Source organism: Asterias amurensis, chromosome 19 (assembly GCF_032118995.1).
Source record: "Asterias amurensis chromosome 19, ASM3211899v1".
Classification (NCBI taxonomy): domain Eukaryota; kingdom Metazoa; phylum Echinodermata; class Asteroidea; order Forcipulatida; family Asteriidae; genus Asterias; species Asterias amurensis.
Window position 1 is genome coordinate 1,999,237 of NC_092666.1, and position 25,430 is coordinate 2,024,666.

General features: G+C 38.9%; 1 protein-coding gene and 1 pseudogene across 3 annotated transcripts; both read left to right on the plus strand.

The window, feature by feature from the left end:
- Positions 1-5,126: 5,126 nt before the first annotated feature.
- LOC139951807 (microfibril-associated glycoprotein 4 pseudogene) lies at positions 5,127-6,125 on the plus strand (annotated as a pseudogene).
- A 4,463-nt stretch (positions 6,126-10,588) lies between these two features.
- On the plus strand, positions 10,589-24,272 carry LOC139951363 (uncharacterized). Of its 3 annotated transcripts, none has more exons than XM_071950226.1 (4): positions 10,589-10,697; positions 15,841-16,030; positions 16,940-17,217; positions 22,210-24,272. In XM_071950226.1, exons 2-4 carry the CDS (start codon positions 15,848-15,850, stop codon positions 22,385-22,387), a joined length of 639 nt encoding a protein of 212 aa, XP_071806327.1. In that variant the 5' UTR covers positions 10,589-10,697; positions 15,841-15,847; the 3' UTR covers positions 22,388-24,272. The 3 variants fall into 3 exon arrangements, with proteins under 3 accessions (XP_071806327.1, XP_071806326.1, XP_071806328.1); XM_071950225.1 differs by having other exon boundaries at positions 15,844-16,030; XM_071950227.1 differs by having other exon boundaries at positions 15,844-16,030; positions 16,940-16,980.
- Positions 24,273-25,430: the final 1,158 nt, after the last annotated feature.

Sequence of the window (25,430 nt, forward strand, 5' to 3'; positions counted from 1 at the left end):
TTACACCATTCCAATCATCATTGATCTTGATCCTTGGTACTGAAGTACTGCCCATTTTGAAGTGCCATTGAGTCACCTATACTTGGCTGTCTGCTTCAACGGAACCAACATTGGGACGCCTGATACAGCAAACTCATCATAACTAGCCCAAAGCTGTGTTTCGTCCCAATCAGGCATATATTTACCATTAATTGCCATTGTCCTGACTCAGTATGTTTACGTAGGATGTCATTACTAAGCCAGACCTCAGTTGATAGACTACCAAACCCAGATTGGTATTCTGTCAAATTAAGGTAAAAGTCAACGGATCCATCTTGTCTCCTCTGGGACACGATCCAGCCTCCTCCATCTGTCTCCATTTCACAGTAGACCTTCACTCCATCAGTCAGACCAGCAGGGTAGATGGTGAAGATGCCACTATTACGGCTACCAACCTGGTATACTTTCAGACAACTACTCAACTGTTTAGAGTCTGGTGCTGAAAGTGAAGGAGTTTCCAAGTTGTCATCATAGTAGGCAACTCCTGCTGCTCAATGAAGTCATCAGGGCTTTGAGATTGAGTAGCACTAGCGGGATGCCGCGCTTAGCGCGGCACCCCGCTAGATGAGGAGGATTCTAGTATACAAATGTTGTAAAAGGTAATGTGGGGCCAAGGGAGGTATTCTTACAGGTAATAATCATTTCGTAGAATTGGATAAGAAATTGTATTTATGATCGGTATGGAAATTTGTCATTAATGTTGTATTTTGATAAAAAATAATTGTTGAGCGTGCACAACTTAGTTGTGAAACGTCGCGACGCGTCGCCTCCTCTCCTCACCTGTCTTGCGTTCTCCAACTAAAGGAATTGGTGTTTGTTTCTGGAACTGAGCTTTAATATTGGGGATGGGTATACTTGGCAATGATGGTACTTGGCATGCTATGTAGGGTGTTTCGTAATATTTTAGCGTTGATCGAGCGGGCCAACGCATTATCCGTAATGTGGATTATGTTTCTTTATGCATAGTTTTAATTCAATCGGCTTTTGTCATTGTGTCAATTTTATCCACTGCATTGAGTATTTCCCAGCTAAGATGACTGTAAGGGTAATAATGCTTAGTTGACTAAAAATATAGCACGTACACTGCTTCAATGACACACTTATTTTATTGTGTTGAGCACATTTGGTATAATTCAGTTACACTTGGCAAAATGTACATCCTGAGTCCCGTCCAAACTGCTTTCATTATAGTTACGAACTTTGTGAAACATTTGCCTTTTTATTTTGATGGTCTGTACGTCCAGTTTTGGTTAATTTATATGGAGATGGGCCAATCGGACAATGTATAACACGCTGAATGTGGAATCAGCAGTGGTATTTGGTTCCCTTGGCAACAAATCCATAGTCACCGATAGCCACGGATTTGAGTGGTCTAAGTCTGGTCTCCCCCCTCAACAATTATCACCGCTGCTAATAGAGGAGAAATCCGACTAAAAATGCTTATATGAAAGTAGTACCCTCTTTTCAAACAAACTCATAATCACAGGGCTAATAGCCGCGGAGTTTATCTGACTGAAAAGGAAGCTTCGAAGAAGTTCTGGTATACAGCAGATACAAAAAAAAAAACGCGTCAGTTGGCATGGACTTTAACGACAAAGTCAATTTATACAAAATTGTATTGAAAATAACAATATTTAATGATTGGTTGCTATAACTGTTGAATGATTTTTGCTTTGTTTCCAATGAGGTGTACACGATTTTAGAATCTAAGGCCCCATTCATCGTGTATTATTGAGCGTACGTCCAACGATGCAAACAAAGTTGTCTGAGCACCAAATAAAGCGAGCTCTCGGATCATGCTGTGTAACATCTAATCTACTGTTTTTACAACCGCTTTTGGGAGTAACAGAGCGTCGGCCTCATATGTTATCATAATTATCTGTGGAACCCTATACCAACTCAAATAATAGAAACGGTAATTGTATTGGTCTGTAATAACTACTCCTACATTTTCTCACTTAATTCACTTTCAGAAAACATTTGCCTATTTTGAGGGTTTGTATGCCAGCTATCCCTACATCCTCTCCTTTATTTCACTTTCAGAAAACATTTGCCTTGTTGTTTTAAGGGTTTGTAGGCCAGTTTGGTTAATTTTGTGAGGAGAAATTCGTAAAAAGTACCCGATTCAGCTGCACATGAGGGCTCTTTCGATAACAAAACCCGACGGCCGATTGCTTAATACAAAACGGATTTGGCAAAATCTACATCCTGAGTCCTGACCAAACTGCGTTCTAACAATTTTGTTGCTTCAGAACTTTGAATGGAATGTTCGTTTACAGCTTCAAAACAGCCGTTGATGTTTCACAAAGTTCGTAACTATGAAAGCATACTATTCTTAAACGGTGATTTCATGTACTCTTTTGTAGGTTTAACTGGCAAAACCTATACAATGTATATGAAAAGAATCAGTGATGTATTTACTTTCTTTTTGAAAATGTTTCAACTTTTGCGTGTGTACGTTCTGTGTGTGGGGGATGACATAAATTATGTGGGGGATGACATATGGAATGTACCACTAATGGTGCAGAGTTAAATGGAACAAATAAAGTTTCAAAACAATGGGTTGCTGATGTTTGATGCATTTAAAAAATGCTGGAAAGTTGGGTAGGCGAAATTAACCCCCCTGTACAAACTGGTATATACACAATGTCATTTACCCCTCTGAGAAACATCAATGAGTCACTCTGGAATGTTAATGGGAGTCCGAGGTTGCCACCGACATCAAACCTAAAGAGGTGGCTCTGTGTGCAGCCTACAGCTCCACCGCCCCCCCCCCCCCCCCTTAGACCAACAGGTGGCCCATATCAAAACCAGACAACCACAGAGATGAGTGTGTGCAGCCTACGGCTTCCCCCTTCGACCAACAGGTGGCCCATATCAAAACCAGGCAACCACACATGTAAGGAGATATCGCTAATACTCGTGACTCAAGCCAATCAGACAACTCGTAAGAGGGAGTTCGGTTCAGGGTTTTGTAGACTTGCAACCCGACGTCTGTAACGACACAACCGTGTTGGATTCCACAAGGGTGCCATGCCACTGGACTTTCTAATTTTCAATCCAAGATGGCGCGGGTTACGCTTTTAATGGTATAGATTACCCAACTGACAAACATGGCTACACGTGTAGTAGTTGAATGATGCACAGTGTAGATCCATAGTAGTCTAACCCACAGATCACAGGAGATGACACAGTCTGCCATTTAAACACATTATATTCACCAACTCACTATTGGTGCCTTATTGAAGTCTTCACTGACTATTTTGTTGCAATCTTATTTACAAAGTTCCACAATGGAAATAATGATGACAATATGAAGGTTTTCATGATAAAGGTTAATTTGAAAGTTGTCAGATGTCATAAAGTGTTATTCACTTCCTGTTGATCTTTAACCGAATATTAGTTACAGATACAGCTTTAATACTCGTCTGACGAGGCATCAAGTGTGCTCCGAGGCCACAGCAAGGAGCACAACCCTTATAAGCATTTCTTGAGCACTTAGTCGACGCCTTAGATATTCAGGTATTGCATTAATCATGGACTTGCTTCCAGTTTTTGTAATTTTAGTTTATTTTAGTGCATTCATCCCAGAGTTAGTATTTTAAACAGCTCATTGCAAAATGTTCTCTAACGACACTTTATAATGCATGATGGCCGTTGAGAGTCCTAATAGAGATAGCTTAATCCTACTGGCTAAGTGGTTTGATGCATTAAGCTTTAAGTCGGATGGTTTTGAGTGCTCAACAATCCATTAAGGAATTATTTAATTATTAGGTGTTCGGGCCAACAGCCCGGAACACTTGTTTATGTATTTCTTCTTCTTTTTTTCAAGTTCTTTTTAAAGCCAAGGCAAGAGGCATTGTATTTGGCATTTTGCTTAGTTCTTATCATATGTCCGAATTGTTATCAATTTAAAGACACGTTCAGCCCAAATATTTTATCAACCTTGCTAGGCTTTATAATGTTTAATCCCACACTTACCCGGCTTACTGCATTGATGGATGTTGCATTGACCACTTGAACGAACCACTGTGAGTCTTGTCTCCAACAGATAAAAGTCACTCGCGCCTTAAACTTTCAAAACCATCCAAGTCTTTAAGATGTTTGAAGGATTTTAAAAGGTGATGACAAACCCAAGAGCGCAAAAACGACCCAAGCGTTCTTCATTTAGGTCCACCTTACAGTAAGGTTATAGTCTAAATTTATGCTAACAGCTCTAGCTTCAGTTCGATTATGCATTATGCTTTGAAGTTTTGGATAGAGTAAGATTCAAGGTTGTCAGCAAAAAGGTTTGCCTAATATTGAGGAAAACTATAAGAACTTCGGGTTCATGGATTTGAGGAAGAATGGCCCAAGGATGTCCCAGTCTAAGAATGTTCTACCCTTAGAAGTACTGGCACAAGGATGTCCCCGTCTAAGAATGTTCTAACCTTAGAAGTACTGGCCCAAGGATGTTCCTGTCTAAGAATGTTCTAACCTTAGAAGTACTGGCCCAAGGATGTTCCTGTCTAAGAATGTTCTAACCTTAAAAGTACTGGCCCAAGGATGTTCCTGTCTAAGAAGGTTCTAGCCCTGGCATCCAGCATAATACAACGAGAGAACTCAGCATAATACCAAAGACAAATAAGGTGTGTTGCTTTGGCTGCTTAAACAATCAACAAAAACATATACACATTATTGACTGCTCTTCCGTAATGGATTGAGCACTTAAAACCATAGGACCTTGAGTTTATTGCTGCAGACCACTTTTAGCCAGGATGATCAAGTTAATAATTCAAACTCTACCATAAGGAATATCTAGTATCGTTTGAAACACTTTGCAATTAGCTGCTCTAAATAAAAATGACTTTTCTCTATAGGATGAATGCACTCAATAAACTAAAAACACAAAGAACTGAAAGCAAGTCCATGAATGATATATTACCCGTCTAAAAAAGGCATTGTCCTTAAAAGGAAGTGCGGTCCTCGCTGTGGCCTCAGAGCACACTTGATACTTCATCAGACGAGTAACTTAAGGCTGTATCGGTAACTGATCAACACGTGAAGATAACTTTATAACATCCGACAACTTTCAAATGTACCTCATCATGAAAACCTTCATAGCTGTTGTCATGGTTATTTTCATTGTGGAAAGTTGCAAATGTGACTGCACAAAAAGGTTCAGTGAAGACTTCAACGAGGCCCACAACCGTGCGTTGGTGAATCATGGGTTTACATGGAAGGCTGTATCATCTCCTGTGATCTGTGGGCGAGACTGCTCTATGGGTCCACACTGTGCATCATTCAACTACTACATATGTAGCCATGTTTGTCAGTTGAACAATGCTACTCATTCTCAAAGCCCTGATGACTTCATTGAGCAGCAAGGAGTTGCCTACTATGATGACAACTTGGAAACTCCTTCCCTTTCAGCACCAGACTCTGTACGATTTGGAAGTTGTCTGAAGTTATACCAGGCTGGTAGCTGTCAGAGTGGCATTTACACCATCTACCCTGCTGGTCTGACTGATGGAGTGAAGGTCTACTGTGATATGGAGACAGATGGAGGAGGCTGGATCGTGTTCCAGAGGAGACAAGATGGATCAGTTGACTTTTACCGTAATTGGGCAGAATATCAATCTGGGTTTGGTAACCTCTCTACTGAATTCTGGCTTGGTAATGACATCCTACGTAAACTTACTGAGTCGGGACAATGGCAATTAATGGTGAATATGGCTGATTGGGACGGAAACACATCTTGGGCCAGTTATGATGATTTTGCTTTATCAGGTGATAAGTACTCTCTCAAGGTTGGCTCCTACGATGCAGACAGCCCAACAGGTGATTCAATGGCAGTCCACAATGGCCAGTTTTTCAGTACCAAGGATCAGGACAATGATGGTTTAAAAGGTGGAGTCTGCACACAGAATCATAAAGGAGCATGGTGGTTTAATGCATGTATGGATTCTAATCTGAACGGTGAATACTACAATCAGGGTCAGGTGGAATACGTACAAGGTTTACAATGGGAAACCTGGAAAGGTAACTACTACTCCTTAAAGACTTGCTCTATGAAAGTACGAGAAGTCATGTCAACTGAAGAGTGAGCAGTGAACACCAGTTTGAACAGTTGAACACCAGCGAATCCGGAGAACTTGACTGTTACTGTTGGGGTTTTGCATAGAGCCAGCCCACAATTCAGATTTTATTGTGTAAAGGTGTTGTTTTAGGTCTGCTACGCAAAATAAATAATTATTTAACATCGTAAAGTAGCCGTGGAGTTAAGTATGAACCGTTTAGAAGTAAAATTTGTGTACATACTAAGTGTAAACGTCGAATGATATGCCTATGGTTTTGTAGAAACAAGTAATAACTTGATGGAAAACTGATGGAGAGTTGCAAAGATTACGACAAAGCTCCTCTAAAGAAAAAAGCTTGGTCAAAACATCCTTTTTATCTGACAACTAACACCTGTTATCTTCATGTAATTCCTTTTTCAGATAGTAAATGAATTGGATGATGCACAAGCCAGTGGGACTGTTGCATGCCCCGGGCAGATTAATTGCTCATATATTACGTTTGATGGCCCAAGAAGTTTAATTTTAACACACCCACGGGTAAAAGGATAGTTAGCGAAAAGACCTTTAAAGGAGCTTTGCGTAATGATGGTTACAAGGACAGTGTTTCAAAGTAAGTTTTATTAGATTCAGTAAGTAAGTAAAACTAATGGGGTCAGAAGGGGTAGTATGAAGGTGATCAAAGTTCAGATAGTTAGCTAATGATCATGGTTTTTATGTGAACATTTTTGTTAATTGTTTTAAATTTGTTCTTATTTTAAAGAACTGTCTTATCATTAAAGTGCTAACTTATCAATTGGGTTAGTTTTTATCTTTTCCCTCCTACTGTCTGCCATTCATAAAATCGACTGTGGTTTTTAATGATAGACACTTGCAATAATTTATGTCAGCCTTTAAATTATGATGATATAGGTGTTTGCAGATAGACAGTACACAGACAACCCTCCTGCTATCTGACCATTTAATAACATACAATGTGGTTTAATGATTCAATAACTATTTTAGCCTGTAATATAGTATAGTGTAGTGAAGGCATGTAATGTACACTGTACTTCACAAAGTCAGTTCTGTGTACGAAAATCTATGCCGTTCAATGTTTCCTAAATGGTTTGTCAATTTGCCGGAAAATGGTTTAAAGAGTAGGATGGTTTTTAAATAACTACAGAACCGCTCATCTGATAAATGAAACCAATTGTATGACCTCGCAGGGGTCAAGCTCATTAATATCCATGTTGTCAATAGTAACAGACCTTTTACTGATGACGTGATAAAACCTTTCTAGAAAGACAGCAATTGCAGATTTCCCTTAAACAAGAGACAGAATAAATGTTAAAAATTATAAGTGATATTAATTTTGTCACTTATTTTATAAGTAATAAAGTTGAAGCTAACCACACTTAATTCGCAGATGAGAAGTGAAGGACGCTGCAACGTGTGTTCAAGCAGTAGGAGTGCATGGGGCACCTTTGTCGGTCAGCCACATCAATCCATAATAAAATATAACCACAAATATTGTTTGATTTATTCGGAGAGAGGAAAACCAGAAGGCCCGCGTCAAAGTAAAGACCTCATCAATTTCCCTTAACGGCAATGGACATGTCACAGGTTTTTACCTCATATAAATCATTAAGAGCCTACGACGTGGTTCGATTAAGAATATCGGAATGTTTGCTAAGAAAGAAAACACAACGGACAGCAGTTTAGTTAGATTCTCTTCTCTATATTTTAGTTATTATTATTATGAAAATTATCTCAATATCTCAATATCAAGGATTCAACAAATACAATACAATACACTCAGTTATAAAAACAATCAATAAGGCAATGGTTCAAAATCATATTAACTCCTTAATATGTATTATCAACGGTTTACAAAATGTGCGAAATGATATTTGAACGGCAATTCACCAAGGTGAAACAACAATAAAGAAATACTCAACAATATATGAGTCTGAGAAAATATTAACAAATCGCAGTTTAAAAAAAAAGACGAAGGAAACAACAATAATAAATACTGAAGCAGTTAATGGCAACGAAAAATACACAATAATATATAATAGATCTTAGCTGGTGTCGCGCTTCAACTGGACTTGGCAGAGACTCTGTCTTGAAAGGTCGGCATCAGATTGGCTCCGAAGTCCAAGAAGTGACTCTGACGAATTCCAGGAAGACGACGAAGGGGGGTTGAGAGCGGGACTGGCGAAAAGTTGAACCGGGTCAACTCCTAAAGCGAGGCCTGTGGGCTAGTCTGTATCAACAAAGCACGTGGTAAAGATGCAAAAAGGGGGTTTAGGAACGTACTTAGGGAAGTAACAAATGTTCCAAACAAAATTTACGCAAAGTGTAACTATCTATAAACACTTTCAAGTGGAAGGCGCTATAAGTGAAATCACGGTATATAAAGAAACAGGTGTTTCGATAAACCAAATAGGTTCTATCAAACAGTAAGAATAGCACTGAGTGTAAAACCAAGCTGCTAACTAGCAATAAATGCAATAGACAACTAAATCATATCGGCAATAGAAAGTAAGAGGAATATACGATTAAATAGACGAAACTCCTAAAGCTTTTCCGTGCACATGATAAACAACAAAAGGATTATACAATAAAATACTCAAGGAATCATTTACATCTTAGTAGCATTGTTCGAACAACCAACATAATTGGCTAGACTCATATTGAACCGAACCATCCATCTTGAGTCTTACTCCAACCACCTTGTCGAATGTATCTTTCAAAAGTCAAATGCACAAGTGACAAATCTTATACAATAGAAAGAAATAATCAAAGCTTACCTGTATCAACAGAGCACGTGGTAAAGATGCAAGAAGGGGGTTTATTAACTAAAGTAAGAATTCTTCGTCGGACTATTAAAAATATGTTATAACATGCAATTTATAACAGGGTCCGACAGACACTATTGATAATTACTCAAAATAATTATTAATAAAACCTTACTTGGTAACAAGTAATGGGGAGAAGTTGGTAATATAAAACATTGTGAGAAACGGTCCCCTCTGAAATAATGTAATTTTTGAGAAAGAAGTAATTTTCCACGAATTTGATTTCGAGACCTCTCACATTTAGAATTTGAGGTCTCGAAATCAAGCATCTGAAAGCACACAACTTCGTGTGACAAGGGTATTTGTTTTTCATTATTATCTCGCAACTCCAACGACCGATTGAGCTCAAAATTTCACAGATTTGTTGTTTTATGCAAATGTTGAGATATACCAACTGTGAAGGCTAGTCTTGACAATTACCAATAGTGTCCAGTGTGCACTGTCTTTGGTGCTGTTATTCCTATCAATTGAACCGCTGTTTCCTCTGTTTCCCTCTCTTTCCAGCTGGCAATTTAAGAACAGCAAAAGCCAGTATATTATGTACTATTTCCTAACAAAAAATACAATGTCCACAGATTTACTTTAAACTTACACAGTTTGAAGAGTATGATAGTCGAAAGCTTCCCTTGAAACTTTACTTACTGAGGTGCTGTAGTTTTTGTGAAATGAGTAAAAGTAATAATTTTCGTCTCAGTTTAGCATGTAAAAACGTATCAACCAGTTATGCTATGGTTTTGGTATAATATCATAACTGGTTAAGGGGATTTTACATGCTAAAATTGTGACTTGTTTTACTCATTTCTCAAAAACAACACAACCTTAGTTAGTATTATTCGAAGGGAAGCTTTCCACTATTATTATCTTCAAACCCTGTGTAAGTTTAATGTAAATCTGAGGACATTTTGAAAAAGTACCCTAATCCTTTAAACCAGGGCCACATTGGTGAGAGGCAAGTGCTTACTGCAATAGCCACCCATTTATAAAAGATGAAGCAAAAAACTATAGACATGTTGCACTTACTTATTGGAACTCATCCTACACACTGTTCGATTAAATAAAACTCCTTTACAAGAATATTCAACTAAAAAATGGTGTCTGGGACCTCGGTTCAAAGATTGGTCTAGTCCATAGAGTTATATATAAGAACTAGAGGGCGCACTGACCTATATACGCACCCCGGCATGCGCGCAGGCGGCCATTTTCTAAGTTGACAAAACATGCAAAACTGGCATCTCACCATTATATATAAGTTCTTATAACTCTATGCATCTCACAGCGTGTGTTTGTGCGGCCATTTTGTCATGTGACGCGCTCTAAACCAATGAGCAGGCAGAATACTTGTAAGGGGTGTTATAAGAATTATTATGAACAAGATAAACAAGTGTCAGTGGTCCACTTGCTACTTCTTTTAGCCAGAAGACGAAGCCTCATTTATAAAATCCCACCTAAAGAAAGAAAATAGACAAAAAGCATTGGACAATGTAGCCTTATATATGACTCTTTCTCTGTACACAGGAACAGTAGTACAAAACGAATGTGTAAGGCCGCCAGGGCTATGGACAATGCCTTTATCAACTTGTTTGTCGAATACAATTCGATACGCATCACTGCTTAATCTTAGAAACATGCACCGGTGCGTACAGTGCAAAACCGCACTGAATAATGGTAAAACCGTCAATAGCTTTAACGTTAGTGCTGAAAACAACTCCAGTTTCTTCCAAGGGAGGTAGATTTTCTGCGATTGCTAAAACATTTAGAGGTATGTTGGAATGTTAACTATGTCAGGACTCTGTCACACAACGTACAACTGGTACATTGGAAGTTGCAGTTACTCTTCTTAAAACCCTAGTCACACTAGAGGCAGAGAGCCAGAATGCCATCGGAATGAACATTTTAATTGTATATTCCTAGATTTTCTGAGTGCATTCTGAAACTTCTGACTGCATTCTGAGTGCATTCCAAAAAGTCGGGCCCAATCTTGTGCCCGGCCAAAAGGTTCTGCTCATGCACAAAACTTTCGAGGTGGGGAAATATCGAAAGGCATTCTATTGCTACGCTCACACTAGGGAGAATATGCTAGCGAATGTGCTTACGAACGGAAATATTTAACAATCGCTCAAACTTCGCAACATTCGCCACAAATTCACCTCGTTCACAAGTCATTCTCCACCTCCTTACGAAGATCGGTCACTTTATGCTGCTCTCACACGGCGAATAATGTTAGCGAATATGCTATCGGAAGGACATATTTGCGGTCCTATTACTTGCCGTCAACTCGCCGTCAACTCATTTTCGTGCCGTCAACTCATTAAATTTACATGAAAAATTTATAATTGGGGCACGGAAGTGTTAAAGGGACACACCGGCTCACCGTTTACGCAATTTAGGGCTGTAGAATCATCCATAATGTTTTTATAGATGGTTGCTGTAAAATCATCAAAATGTCACGTAGTTAGCGAAAAATGACTAAAAAACCCAAAAGCGGCAAAAGGCCAGCGTGTACGTGTTTCCAGCCGTTGCAACTGTCAAATCTTCGTGACATTGTCGCACAATGTTGTAAGTAGACTGGTGCTTTGTTTATAGCAACGTTTTACTACGACGCAGCGTAAGGATCCAGTCTATCCATAAATTGAAAACAACCAACATATACGGATCAGGCAAATCCTTCGACGGTGGAGGTAGTCGTGCTTCGACGTACATCCAAAGATCGTCACGAAGAACACAAAAAACTAACCCAGAAAATGATGGGACAGTGACAAGTAAATAAAGCATTCCTGGCACAAACTAGGCATACTACTGCAGTGCATAGGCATGATGCAGTTTGGAATGCTTAGCACAAAATAGTATTGCATAGCAGAAACCAGCCAAATTTTAAAATTTGAAATGATGTGAACTTGTGGCTAGTGCCCAACTAAATTTTTGAATAGAAAGAAATGTTGTAACTTGACCCAGGATTGAACCGTACCTTTTGTAAATATAGCGTAACTTGAGAAGGAACGTAAGCAAAAACTTGGAATGTAGGCGTATCTTGGAACGTCATATCTTGGAAGGTAAGCGTAGCTGGATATCTTGGAACGTAAACGTAGCTGCGTATGGAACGTAAGCGTAACTTGACTCAGGATTGAAAGCGTACCTTTTGTTATAGCGTAACTTGACGAAACGTAAGAGTATCTTGTAATGTAAGCATAGCTGAGAAGCTGTGTAGCTTCGTAACTTTATGTTTTGGAACGTAAGCATATCTTGGAACGTAAGCGTAGCTAGGTATCTTGGAACGTAAACGTAGCTGCGTATGGAAGGTATGCGTAACTTGACTCAGGATTGAAAGCATACGTTTTGTAATTACAGCATAACTTGAGAAGGAACGTAAGCAAAAACTTGGAATGTAAGCGTAGCTTGATATCTTGCAACGTAAACATAGCTGCATATGGATCGTAAGCGTAGCTTGACTCGGCTTGAAAACGTACCTTTTTATATTATAGCGTAACTTGAAGGAACGCAAGCGTAGCTGAGTAGCTGCGTAGCTTGGAACGTAACCAAATAATACCTCAACAATCTCAAAAATAACACTTCATTCACAGAATTAAAAAATATTTTTTGACAAAATTATGCTTTGAGAGAATTTTGTTGAACCTTTTTTTTCAACCTTTTGTACAAAATTATTATTCAACTGTTCTTTTGAATAGCGTAGCTGAGTAGCTGCGTAGCTTGGAACGTAACCAAATAATACCTCAACAATCTCAAAAATAACACTTCATTCACAGAATTAAAAAATATTTTTTGACAAAATTATGCTTTGAGAGATTTTGTTGAACCTTTTTTTCAACCTTTTGTACAAAATTATTATTCAACTGTTCTTTTTTCGATCGGGGCTCCGGTTTTTTTAATCCCTTTTTTCTTCTTCATAAAACATTTTTAAATCTACTCACACAATAACACTGTCAATATAACAAAATGCGGCATTTTTACGTTTGGACATCATCAATCTTTTTTTATTTTTACCTGAAAACTCCTAGCAAAATAAAATTAGGAGCCATGAAACAAAACAGAGCATAATATTGGAACGTTGCGATCATAAGAAATAACGGATTCGACACGAGGTGTACCGACTGACAAACCCACGATGACAAACATGTACTCCCCACCCCCCCCCCCCCCCCAAGCTCACAGCGAGACCCGCAAGCTTGGAGTTCATAGCGCCTGGGATTACACCTCCAGCCCCCCACGAGACACGGCATGCGCGGTATGGTATAATATAATGTCCCGAGGCTTACGTTCTGATTGCTCCACGCCGTGGTCTATACAACAAGCTTCCGTTACACGGACTCTTTGAATGCGAATCTTACGTTAGATTTTTCACCATTATTTACATTTTGTAGCGATAACTTGAATACATGATCTTTTTCGTCAATAACTCGTTAATAATTTTGTAAAAAAAAAGATTTAAATTTGGTTTGGTAAGTTACTTTTTGACGGCTGGAAGTAAAACTAGCCCGGAAGGTCACGTGATTGTTTGTACCACTTTTTGGTTAGAACAATCACGCCATCTAAGTTTTTGTTTTAAAATGCTCAAAAACGGCCAAATTTTGTGATTTTTTTTTATGGACTGTTCTTCTTCATTCCTGGAAGACTGCTGAATTCATTTCTTAGTCTATTTTGTAGCCCAAATAGCCCAATTCGGCCGGTGTGTCCCTTTAAGTCTGGGCTAAACTACATATTTCAAGTAGTAGGACCCCATATTTGACAATCGCTCAAACTTCGCAGCATTCGCCGTGTCTTCGTAAGCGTTGGTTACAAATTCGGAACGTTCACAAATATTTACCCACCTCCCCTAACGAAGATCACTCAATATTTATACACCGGTTTGTTAATTTCTGTGAATGTTGCGAGGATGGTCATTCGGCGTGCCTTTCGTAATAATAAACATTTTCGTAAGCATTGGTAACGTTGGTAAAGCGTGCGTAAACGTTTACAACGTTCGTAAAGGCATTTGCAAGCGTTGGTAAGCATTCGTAATATACAAAAAAATAGTTAATGGCCTGACGTTTCGACCCTAGCAGAGTCTTTCTCGAAGGCTAAATGTCCCCCTATTCATTGTCTGCCCCTTGCTTTTTTCTGTATGCTTTCTAACCCCATTCATGTATTTCCACTTCACTGCTTGTGTTTCACTTAGTTACCTGTTCATGTTTGTTGTGTTGTCATTTAGCCTTCGAGAAAGACTCTGCCATTAACTATTTTTTGCATTTATACTCTCGGTCCATTTGGTTGGTAAGTTGTTTGCAACAGCCAATTTTATTTTCTCATTCGTAATATATTGGTAAGGAGGGGGCCGACCGAAGACGATCGAGGGGTGAGACCGAGATGAAAATAATCCAACCGCCATTTTGGACGAAATCTACGCGCAGTTCAAATATTCTTGTTCGCAAGAACATTCGCAACTCTGTGAGAGGGGCAATACGAAGCGCTTCCGTACATTCAGCGAATATTTTGAAGGCGGTAATTCGCCATAGATTTGCGTAAGCATTTGGTAAGCCATTGGTACTGTTGGTAAAGCGTACGTATTATGAGTAAGATATTGGTAAGGAGAGGTTTAAGGACGACAGAGAACATATTCACTATCAAATCGCAACTTTTGGGCGAATTTCAAACATTCATATTCGCAAGATATTCGCCCAACTGTGAGAGTAGCATTAAGTGCACTCTAACTTCACTCTGACTGCATGCATTTTACTTATTCTAATGGCATTCCAACATTATTCGAAACAATCTGATCGCAATCCAGGAAGAATCGAAAAGGCAACATCGTCCAAGGGGTACATACTCGGCGATGGTTGATGAACATGCTAGATTCGGCAGCATTTTATACTATCGGGGACCGTTCCCAGTCATCATTCATCACCGTTATCATTCTTAATACTCGCCCAGCTTTCTGTTTGAATTCTTGGATAATCATTGCTACCTCACGGACAATCCAACCATAATTCAGTGGCCATTCCGGGAGTGTTGTGACTGCATTTAAAGGCAGTGGACACTATTGGTAATTGGACACTATTGGTAATTACTCAAAATAACTATTATCATCAAAACTTTCTCTTGATTACGAGTAATGGGGAGAGCTTGATACAACATATTGTGAGAAACGGCTCCCTCTGAAGTAACGTAGTTTTCGAGAAAGAAGTAATTTTCCACGAATTTGATTTCGAGACCAGTAGATTTAGATTTTGAGGTATCGAAATCAAGCATATGAAAGCACACAACTTCGTGTGACCATGGTGCGACAAAGGTGTTTTTTCTTTCATTAAAATATCTCGCAACTTCGACGACCGATTGAGCTCAAATTTTCACAGGTTTGTTACTTCATGCATAATGTTGAGATACACCAAGTGAGAAGACTAGTCTTTGTAAATTACCAATAGTGTACAGTGTCTTTAAGGATGAACTCGTACAGCATTCTTACAAAACTTGGTCAATTTGAAGTTCCCTCCCGAGGTGACACGAATTTTGAAAATTCTTCATTTTGGCTGGTTCTTCTTCATTCCTGCTGAATCCAAACAAGTGTGACGGATGTTTAAAAGATGCGTTCGATTAGCTTCCTTGTACGGTTATAATAAAAAATAAAAAACTCGTCCAAGACGCTATCGTGTTTGTTTTTTGTTTTGTTTTGCCATAAAACGAGGCTAATCGAATAATGCGGCGTGTTTGCTTGAATTGGCACTTTTAGAAAATTTAAGTAAAAGGTTGTTGCGTATAGCGGCGTCTTTGTACACAGAGTAGACAGCTCCGTCGTCTGCTGAGTTGGAGTCTACTTGTCCGCGACGAAACAATTAACTTTTTGTACTCCGTTTTGAACATCATAAAATTAATTCATAAGTGACCTTTTTTCTTTTCTTTTTTGTCTTTTTAAGTAGCATAATGTTTGGAATTAGAGCTGTGTTGCTTCTTTCGCTGGTAACCAACGTCTTTGTGAATGGGTACCAGGATGAAGGAAAGCTGGATGGAGAGTTGGAAGTCCTCCTCAAGCGCCTTCAAGAGCGTCTTAAAGATGAAGAACGAGGCTATGAGCTCCAGGACTTATTTGAAAGAAGGATCGGCATGGTGAGTCCGATTTGGTTTACAGAATCGCTCAGTTTAAACAGTGGTCGAACATATAGGCCTTACACCATCCTAGTAATTAATGCATAGACAGTACATTGCTTCAATAAGGAACTTGTAAGACGGATAGTTTTATTGTGAATGAAACTTTTCGTGGTTTGATTGCTAAAGAAAATATAAAGCTTGTCAAAGCAAGAACATTATTTTCAATGAGATTTTGTTTGTGTAAACGAGTTCCTTGTATTAACCAAACGTACACCAAGAACCGTCTTGAGGTCTGCAAACATTGACTTTTATCTGTAATCTGGACATTATGGTCTATCCGTATGAAGCAAGGTTTCACCAAGGCCTCCAAAGAAAGAGTAATAACTTCATTATTTTCAACTGCGCCCTCTCGTGACAAGTTTTTAAATCATAACGCAAAAGCATAGGCGAGTGCCTGGCTGCTGAATTTGAAATGAAGTTTACAAGGTGAGCCTAGCCCCCTGTGATAATGAGCTTTTGCAGTGTGTTTATTGAAAGTACTGTGGTGGGTCACCCCGAAGACTGATGTGTTGTAACATTCATTGGGTGGTGTAACTAAACGAAACAGCTACAACCTACTACAAAGTGGCCACGCCCCAGGTAGGTTAAAGTAACAACCTCATTATACAGCGCCCTCTCGTCATTTAGTTTAAAATGTACTTTTGATGCAAACCTCGCAAGATTGAACTACTGCGGTACAATTATCAATCTAACTATTTGTATGTTATAATCATAGGCGTCATTATAAGCTATGACGTCATCGGTGTTCAACTTATCTTAAGAGCCACCCACAACTGTAACTTTTGATTGTACCAACTCGGCTTATTAAACACCTCTTTATCAAACAAAAACTTATGTCTAGTTTTTTCTTCTTTGTTTTCTCTTCAGGGCATATCTGGTATTAGTGTTGATCCTGATGTCGTTGAAAAGTATGTCGCATTTAAGAAAAATAATCCTGCCACCTACAAGTGGATTACTCTCAAAATAGATCAATCGAGGAAACTAATTGTCATTGATAAAACTGATATCCGACGAGGTAGAGATGAAAATGAAGCTCAATTTAATGAGATGAAGAGTCAACTGACCTCTGAACCACGATATATTCTCTTTCTCTTCCAATTCATGAAGAACGGTGAAGGGAGGGATGCAATTGCCCTCATTGGATGGTATGTACACTCTCTAATGTATAAGAGGGAAAAACACCACTCTTTTACACATTTCGAGCTGTCCCTCATATGGCTCTTTAAAAGAGTGGTGGTAATTTCACTCTTTTAAAGGGGTTTCACTCCAGTACAGAGTGAAAAATCATCACTCAAAAAGATGCAAACTTCAATCTAATAGAGTGGAAGACCACTCGAAAAAGAGTTGTCCCTCATATGGCTCTTCAAAGAGTGCCTTTTCAATCCTTCACATGTTTAAGAGAGCAAAATAATGTTCATATTATTTTGTGTAGTTTTGCTATTGTTTTTTGCTTCTTTCTGGTGTGAATCAAGAAATCAATCAAGATTCCCCCGCCGGGATTAAAATAAGAACTAAACAAATACAAATCCTTCATACAAACCTACGACGTGATACTTTGCGATCCTAATCAAAAGTGGAACAATCCCTTTGAACTTTAAATTCACCCTCCCCTTCCAATTCCTGCCAACATGTTCAACACAAGTCCGTTATGATACATGTGTATAGGGAAGAGTGAAGTCATACATGGGGCCGTAACGGCAAATCATGAGGTAAGACCAATATTGTGGCCACAAACCAGAAATCATTTTGATAGCAGTAATTGATATATGCATCATTGTTAAATGAACAAACACAAAACAAAAGAAGGACTTGAAGGCACTAATAAAGATGTTCATAAATCTTTGGGTTTTGTTAATTTAAAAAGCTCTCATACGGTCACATTGTATCATCATCATCATCATCATCATCATCAGCATCATCATCGTCGTCGTCTTTGGGTTTTGTTAATTTAAAAAGCTCTCATACGGCCACATTGTATCATCATCGTCGTCGTCGTCGCCGTCGCCGTCGCCGTCGCCGTCGCCGTCGCCGTCGCCGTCGCCGTCGCCGTCGCCGTCGCCGTCGCCGTCGCCGTCGTCGTCGTCGTCGTCGTCGTCGTCGTCGTCAATCGTCAATCGTCAATCGTCAATCGTCAATCGTCAATCGTCAATCGTCAATCGTCAATCGTCAATCGTCAATCGTCAATCGTCAATCGTCAATCGTCAATCGTCAATCGTCAATCGTCATCGTCATCGTCATCGTCATCGTCATCGTCATCGTCATCGTCATCGTCATCGTCATCGTCATCGTCATCGTCATCGTCATCGTCATCGTCATCATCATCATCAATCATCATCAATCATCATCAATCATCATCAATCATCATTATTATTATTATTATTATTATTATTTGTTTCTCCCTAAATCCCATAGTGTTTGTACACGTTTTTGCGGCAGCCTAATCTCCTAAACCATAATACGAAAGAGTGAGTTTATTATACCAAATTGAAGCTTAGAACATAAGCTTAATTCTTATCGTAAAAAATGTAAAAATTGTTAATTAATAAGCCTTAATTAAGCTTGTGAATATTTAATTAGCAAACCAAGTTAACACCATATCTCAAAAAGTAGACGTCGTCACCATGACGTCATGTAGTGCACGTTTTGTGTCTGTGCACAAACACAATGGCTCTTGAAGTGTAAACAAACCAAGCTTTCCGAAACATGATTTATTCTATTAAAATTAAATTACATGTTGTACACTTCCCAAAACTACTTTAGATTAAGATTTATTTTATTGATGGTCATTTTAAAAGCATCAGAACTTATAGAAACAGTGTAATTATTTTTAAAAACCTGTATTTCCGGGGAATTTTTTTCAAAGATCATGGGTACGGCGTAAAACTTGATTTGAATAGTCAAAATTGTAAAACTGTTAACTTGACCAAGTCCTTATCCCATTTTCGACCGGTGTTATTGCGTTTTTTTTTGTTCAATATACATAGATTTCTTACGGTCACCGACTAGCAGAAGTCTAAACTTGTTCCCAAAATTTGACAAGCTTGAGCATGGTGCGTCGTGGACCGGGTTAATTTTAGGCGACGAGCGTGGACGACGAAAATAGACCGCCCGGGATTTGGAATTATTTACGGGTAAAGTCACCTTGTTCGCGCCGGGGACCATTTGCCTAAACTAATTCCAGTATTTCGCGTTACGTTCGGAAATTAGACCATGACAAACAAAAACTATTTGACAGGAATACAAAAGCAGAGATTTTATTATGCTGACGTTACTCTGGTGGTTGAGTGGCTCAGTTTTATAGAGCTGCTTATAATAAACAGGCAAACATTTTGCTTTACAAAATTGCAGAAATTGAGCAGAACACCTGGATTCACAACTTGAACATGAGGCATGGTTAAGCTGCTTTTTGTGTGTTTAAACATCTATTATGTAGTTTGGTCCTGGGCCAATGGCTTTTAAAGGAAAGAATCACAGTGCTTACGTAATCAGGGAACTGTGCTTACGCTAAGCGTATTTTACAGCTTAGCAGGGAATGTGTTCTTCACTTCACAATTCGCATCAAAAAATTTGCTACAGTTGACTAATTGTGCTCAACTCCTGCGAAACTTTCACTGCGAAAACAGTGACTAAAAAATTTGATTTGCATTCGCAGGAAAAACCGTGCTTAACTTGTGACAAAAGTAGGCAGGGGCGACTAGTGTGCTTTAGTGTTAAAGCCGCGACTACAAATTATTATTTGAGTCGCGACTACTGTTTTTCTCTACTCCGTTAATCGTGTCCACACATCGACTACAAAATCTTGAGAATCTGTACTTTATCTCGACAAGTATCATAGTTAGGTTTGAATTGCGACTAGTCGAGTAGTAAATTTCACTAGTCACACCCATTCGCAACATAATTAAAAATTTGTCCCGACTACCTGTTTGGTGAACCAGTTGTGTTGCTTCTACTATTCACAACATAATTTATATTGCCCTTGCGGCATAGCGGCACAAATCTTGAGAATCCGTACTTTATTTAGACAAGTGTCGTAGTTAGGTTTGAAGTGCGACTAGTGGAGTAGTAAATTTCACTAGTCACACCCATTCGCAACATAACTAATATTGCCCTTGCGGCACATAGCGGTACAAATCTTGAGAATCCGTATTTTATCTCGACAAGTGTCGTAGTCAGGTTTGAGGTGCGACTAGTCGAGTAGTAAAATTCACTAGTCACCCATTCGCAACATAATTAATATTGCCTTTGCGGCACATAGCGGCACAAATCTTGAGAATCTGTATTTTATCTCGACAAGTGTCGTAGTTAGGTTTGAGGTGCGACTAGTCGAGTCATGATGGGAACTTGCTTAATGAAAAAGATTCAGTGCTCTGCAGAAGCATTGAATTCTGCGCTTACGTCAAGCGAAATAGACTGCTTATAGCAGGGATTTCTTTTGTTTGTGTGCTTCCAAGCTCGCACATTATTTTCCAAGCTTGCACATCACAGTAAGCGGAAAATGGTGATCGTAAGCGCAGACTTTGGTGGTCATGAGAACCATGTAATTTTGCCCTGTAAGTAGGTTTAGTAAGGCCTACACTTCAAACATGTAAAGTCAAAAAAGATTGTTAGTACATGAGGGGAAATCTTGTGAAACTGGTCCAATTTGACTCCTGCTTCACTGCGTAAGCAAAGAATTGACACATCAGAAGCGCGGATATTATCGCTTACATAAAGCATATTTCACAGCTTAGCAGGGATATTTTTGCTTGTGCGCGGGGAAACTTATCATGTGTAATCTTTGCTTTGAACTAATTGCACAGATATTTCAGCGCCTACACAGTAAGCGGAGAATGGTGGTTATTTAATAAATGGGCAGAGTTTGGTTGAAGCAGACAGAGCCATAAAACTGGGCCGTGTTCTATAGGGGAAATTATAGCTTGACATTTTGTGACAGTTTTGGTCTCTGCGACGTACACATACAAATACAGAGTCAGATACAGACATTACGGTGCAGAAATCGTGCAATTGAAATGTCTCATAAGAGCGCCCCCTATCGGCAGGAGTAGGAAAATAAAGGAGTATCCTACAAATTAATTATGTGTTTTTAAACACGTAAAATAATATCAAATGGAAGCTTTAGCATGTTTAGCTTAATTCCTGTCATAAAACATACTAAAATTATTTATTAATTAACCACCAGTGACCCTCATTTGCATATTAATTAGGAAATCTTCGCAGCATCATATCTCAAGAACTTCACGGCCGACTTTCCAAATGTTTGTTCTTAAAGACTCCTTGGGGTTGGAGATTAATTTGAAAAAACTGTGACCTCAAGTTGACCTCTACTTCCGCGTCAACCGGAAGTGTCACCATATCTCAAGAACTATACAGCAGATTTTCAAAATATTTCAGTTATAAACTCCTTAGGTATAAAATATTAACTTTAAAAAACCGTGACCTCAAGTTGACCCTACTTCCTGGTCAACCGGAAGTGGGACCATATCTCAAGAACTATACAACAGATTATCAATTTTTTTCAGTTATAGACTCCTTGGGCATTCAAGATTAGTTTGAAACAACTTTGACCCCGTGTTGACCTTTACTTCCGGGTCAACCGGAAGTGAGCCCATATCTAAATAAGTACAAAGCTAATGTTCAAACTTCAGTTATAGACTCTAAGGCAATAAATATTAGCTTCGGAAAACTGTGACCCCAAGTTGACCTCTACTTCTGGGTCAACCGGAAGTGGGACTATATATCAAGATCTACACAACCGATTTAATAGACTCCTTGGCTGTGCAGATTAATCTTTGGTAGCTGTGGGCCCATGTTGACCTTTACTTACGGGTCAACCGGGAAGTAAGACCTAATATCAAGAGCTACACAACTTTTTTGAAACCTTTTTTTTCAGTTATATATTCCTTGGGTAATGAAGCACATAATCCAAGCAAAACAACAAGAAACAGCTTCGTGTTTGTTCACAAACACTTAATGTCTAGTTTTTTATTTATTTTTTTTTGGGGGGGGGGGAGGGTGGGTGTTTACAAGTTTACCCTAGCAATACTCTGATGTCCACCATACCTCAAAATGTTTGATTCAAAAAACCTCTGTCCCAGTATAGTTTATAATGATCCGATAACTGACCTTTTTCTTTGCAGGATCCCGGATTCTACCAGAAGCAAACTAAAGCTGCTCTACTCCATGTCTGTCGAGGCCATTATAGAGAAGTGTGAAGGAATTAACTTCACGTTCGAAGTTGATGATGAGACCGACTTGGACTATAAAACAATCCTGGCTAAAATAGCTAGAAACAAGCCCAACACTGGACAAAGTTAGAAGGAGTAAGATCCGGGGAAGTAGGCCTACGTTTAATGAAACTGCAAAACCAAAATGTTAAACAACAACTCCCTCAAAAATGGCCTGTCGTTTCGACACTGCAACAAGGTCGTTCTCGGAGGTCAAATGACAGCATTACCGAAAACATGAACAGGTAGTTAGTGTAACATAAGCAGTGAAAGGAATAGAGGTTGAAAGCACACATCAAAAACTGAACAAGAGATAAAACACAGGCGGGGGTTGGAAGAACGGGGCTGGTTTGACTGCAGAAGAAGGAAACACAAGGGGCACGATCGAAGGTGGGGAGAGAGAGATAAATATTAACAAGTAAATGAGATTGGCTAAACAGGGTGATATCTGTAAAGAAAGGGAGAGGCAAAAAAAGGGTTATGTCATTTTTGGGAGGGATGTTCAGACCATGGGGTTGAATGGTCTGAAGACGCCTTATCCACAGTGTATCCCTACTCAAACGAACTGTCTCTCTGTGATTATACATATTGCCTCCAAGGCCTTTCAACTCATGACAGAAGTTGAGTGAAGGATAAATTAATAACCCACTAAATAATAAACAATTAAATGAAAATATCACGGTTCAGTGAATTGTCTGGTACAATCCGTCTGGCTTTTGTAAATCAAGTCATTTTATTGGAATCAAAGGTCATTGGTTTGCATATACGAAGTTTTAGCTGGAAACATATACAAGTTAAAACTTGTATGTTTCCAGCTATTTGCCGGTAATATTAATTTGTTACCTTTTACTTTGGAAGTGTTATCTCGCTGATTGGACAAAAAAGTGTTTACAACAGACTTGTTAAGTGACACAAAATTTTCTCAGGATGATGCATGAAATAGTTAACCTTTGTTACACGATAAAGGAAAGGTTTTCTTGGATGGAGTGTAACAAATGTAGTTACAGCAGGAATAACGGTGCTTAAAAACACATCAAACCTCTTCACCAGGTAACAAAAGTTAAAAGTTCGGCTACTTAACCCGATGGTTTTAAGTAGCACAATTAAGAATTAAGTGGAGATCTACAATGCACAAAGAGGCTTGGTGATTGTGAAGACGACAGACAGGGAGATTCTTCAAAAAATAGTATCTGTTTGCTTGTTCCTTTTGTTTTGGGGTATTTGTCAAGTTTATTTAGAGCAATTTTTACTTAAAGGCAGTGGACACTATTGGTAATTGTCAAAGACTAGTCTTTACAGTTGGTGTATCTGAACATAACAAACCTGTGGAAATTTGAGCTTAATCGGTCATCGAAGTTGTGAGATAATAATGAAAGAAAAATAATCCTTGTCACACGAATTTGTGTGCGTTTAGACGGTTGATTTCGAGACCCCAAGTTCTAAATCTGAGGTCTCGAAACCAAATGCGTGGAAAATTACTTCTTTCTCGAAAACTATGGCACTTTAGAGGGAGCCGTTTCTCACAATGTTTTATACCATCAACCTCTGCCCATTACTCATCACCAAGAAAGGTTTTTTTCCAATAATTATTTTGAGTAATTACCAATAGTGTCCACCGCTTTTAAAGGCACTGGACGCCTTGTATTGTGAGGTCCATGTTGAACAAATAATTCCCTCGTGTGGTCCACTGTTCCATTGTTTAAAAGACTCGACTTTGTAGTCCTCCTTACACAAAATTTGAGAGAAAAAGAGTGTGCAAACAAAAGCTGATTAAAAGAAAAGGGAAAATAACTCTTTAGTTAATGTTGTCAAAATTTCAGGAGTGAATAGGTTCCTTTCCAGATGACTTTGATATGTCCGTTCACCAAAAGAAGCGTTGATGGTTATCAAAAGGATACCATTTCATTGTCGCCACAACCATCCACTTTTCAACGGACCATATGAATTCATGTACAAATAAAACATTCAAAAGAATATCCATACATAGATTTGTCTGGTGCATAAAACGATGCCCCAGCTTTGGAATTTGTGTGTCTGTGTTTTGCTAGTTTCCTCGCTCCCCAACCAAAGTGACTACAATGGTATACTTCGAAATGTTTTTTGTTTTTTTTCCAGCATAGTTGTGGGCCCATTTCTCTAGTATTATTTCTATCACACACCTTTTTTGTCATGTTCCCTTTTCTGTTCTATATGATGTTAGGTATTTTGTGTATCTGTTTCATCTAAATACATGTATATTCATCTCTCACGTTTTACTACTTGAAGGCATAAAACATTACTTGGTAACGAGTAATGGGGAGAGGTGGATAGTATAAAATATTGTTATAAATGGCTCCCTCAAAACGTAGTTATCAAGATAGAAGTAATTTTCCACGAGTTTGATTTCGAGACCTCAGAAGTAGATTTTGAGATAATCTTCGACGACCAATTGATCATGAGCTCAGATTTTCACAGGTTTGTTATTTTATGCATATGTATAAGAAGACTGGACTTTTACAATTACAAAAGGCGTCCAGTGCCTTTAAAGGCAGTGGACACTATTGGTAATTACTCAAAATAATTATTGGAATAAAACCTTTTTTGGTGATGAGTAATGGGGAGAGGTTAATGGTATAAAACATTGTGAGAAACGGCTCCCTCTAAAAACCCTCATGAGGCAGAGCACTTAGCTAAAAATAGACATGAATGGGGACGGTTCTCAAAGGAGGCCAAGGGACACCCAGTCCTACGCAGCTAAGTAAGTAGTAAGTTATTTTATGCATAATGTTGAGATACAGCACGTAAAAAGAGTAATTTGGGGCGTAATAACGCCGTATAGGGCGTTATAACGCCATACTGAAAAAGTGTTTATTTGTTGGCGGAGATTAGTCTGGTTCCCAGACCCAAAAATCTCCGACTAGGCTCTGTCGAATTTAGGGTCCGGTATCACCCAAAATCACGTGACCAAAAAGGAGGAATTCCTCCTCTTTCGAAGTTATCCGAAATGTTCCGAACGTGTTGTCGTTAACATTCGGCCAGCATCGTTGATGTTCAGTACGGACTCGTAATGTCAGTCCTGTCGGCCGTAGATCCAGGAGTTTTTGTGCCAGTTAATTGCTAATGCAGGCGTTGTGCCTAAATAAAGCGTTTGCAAA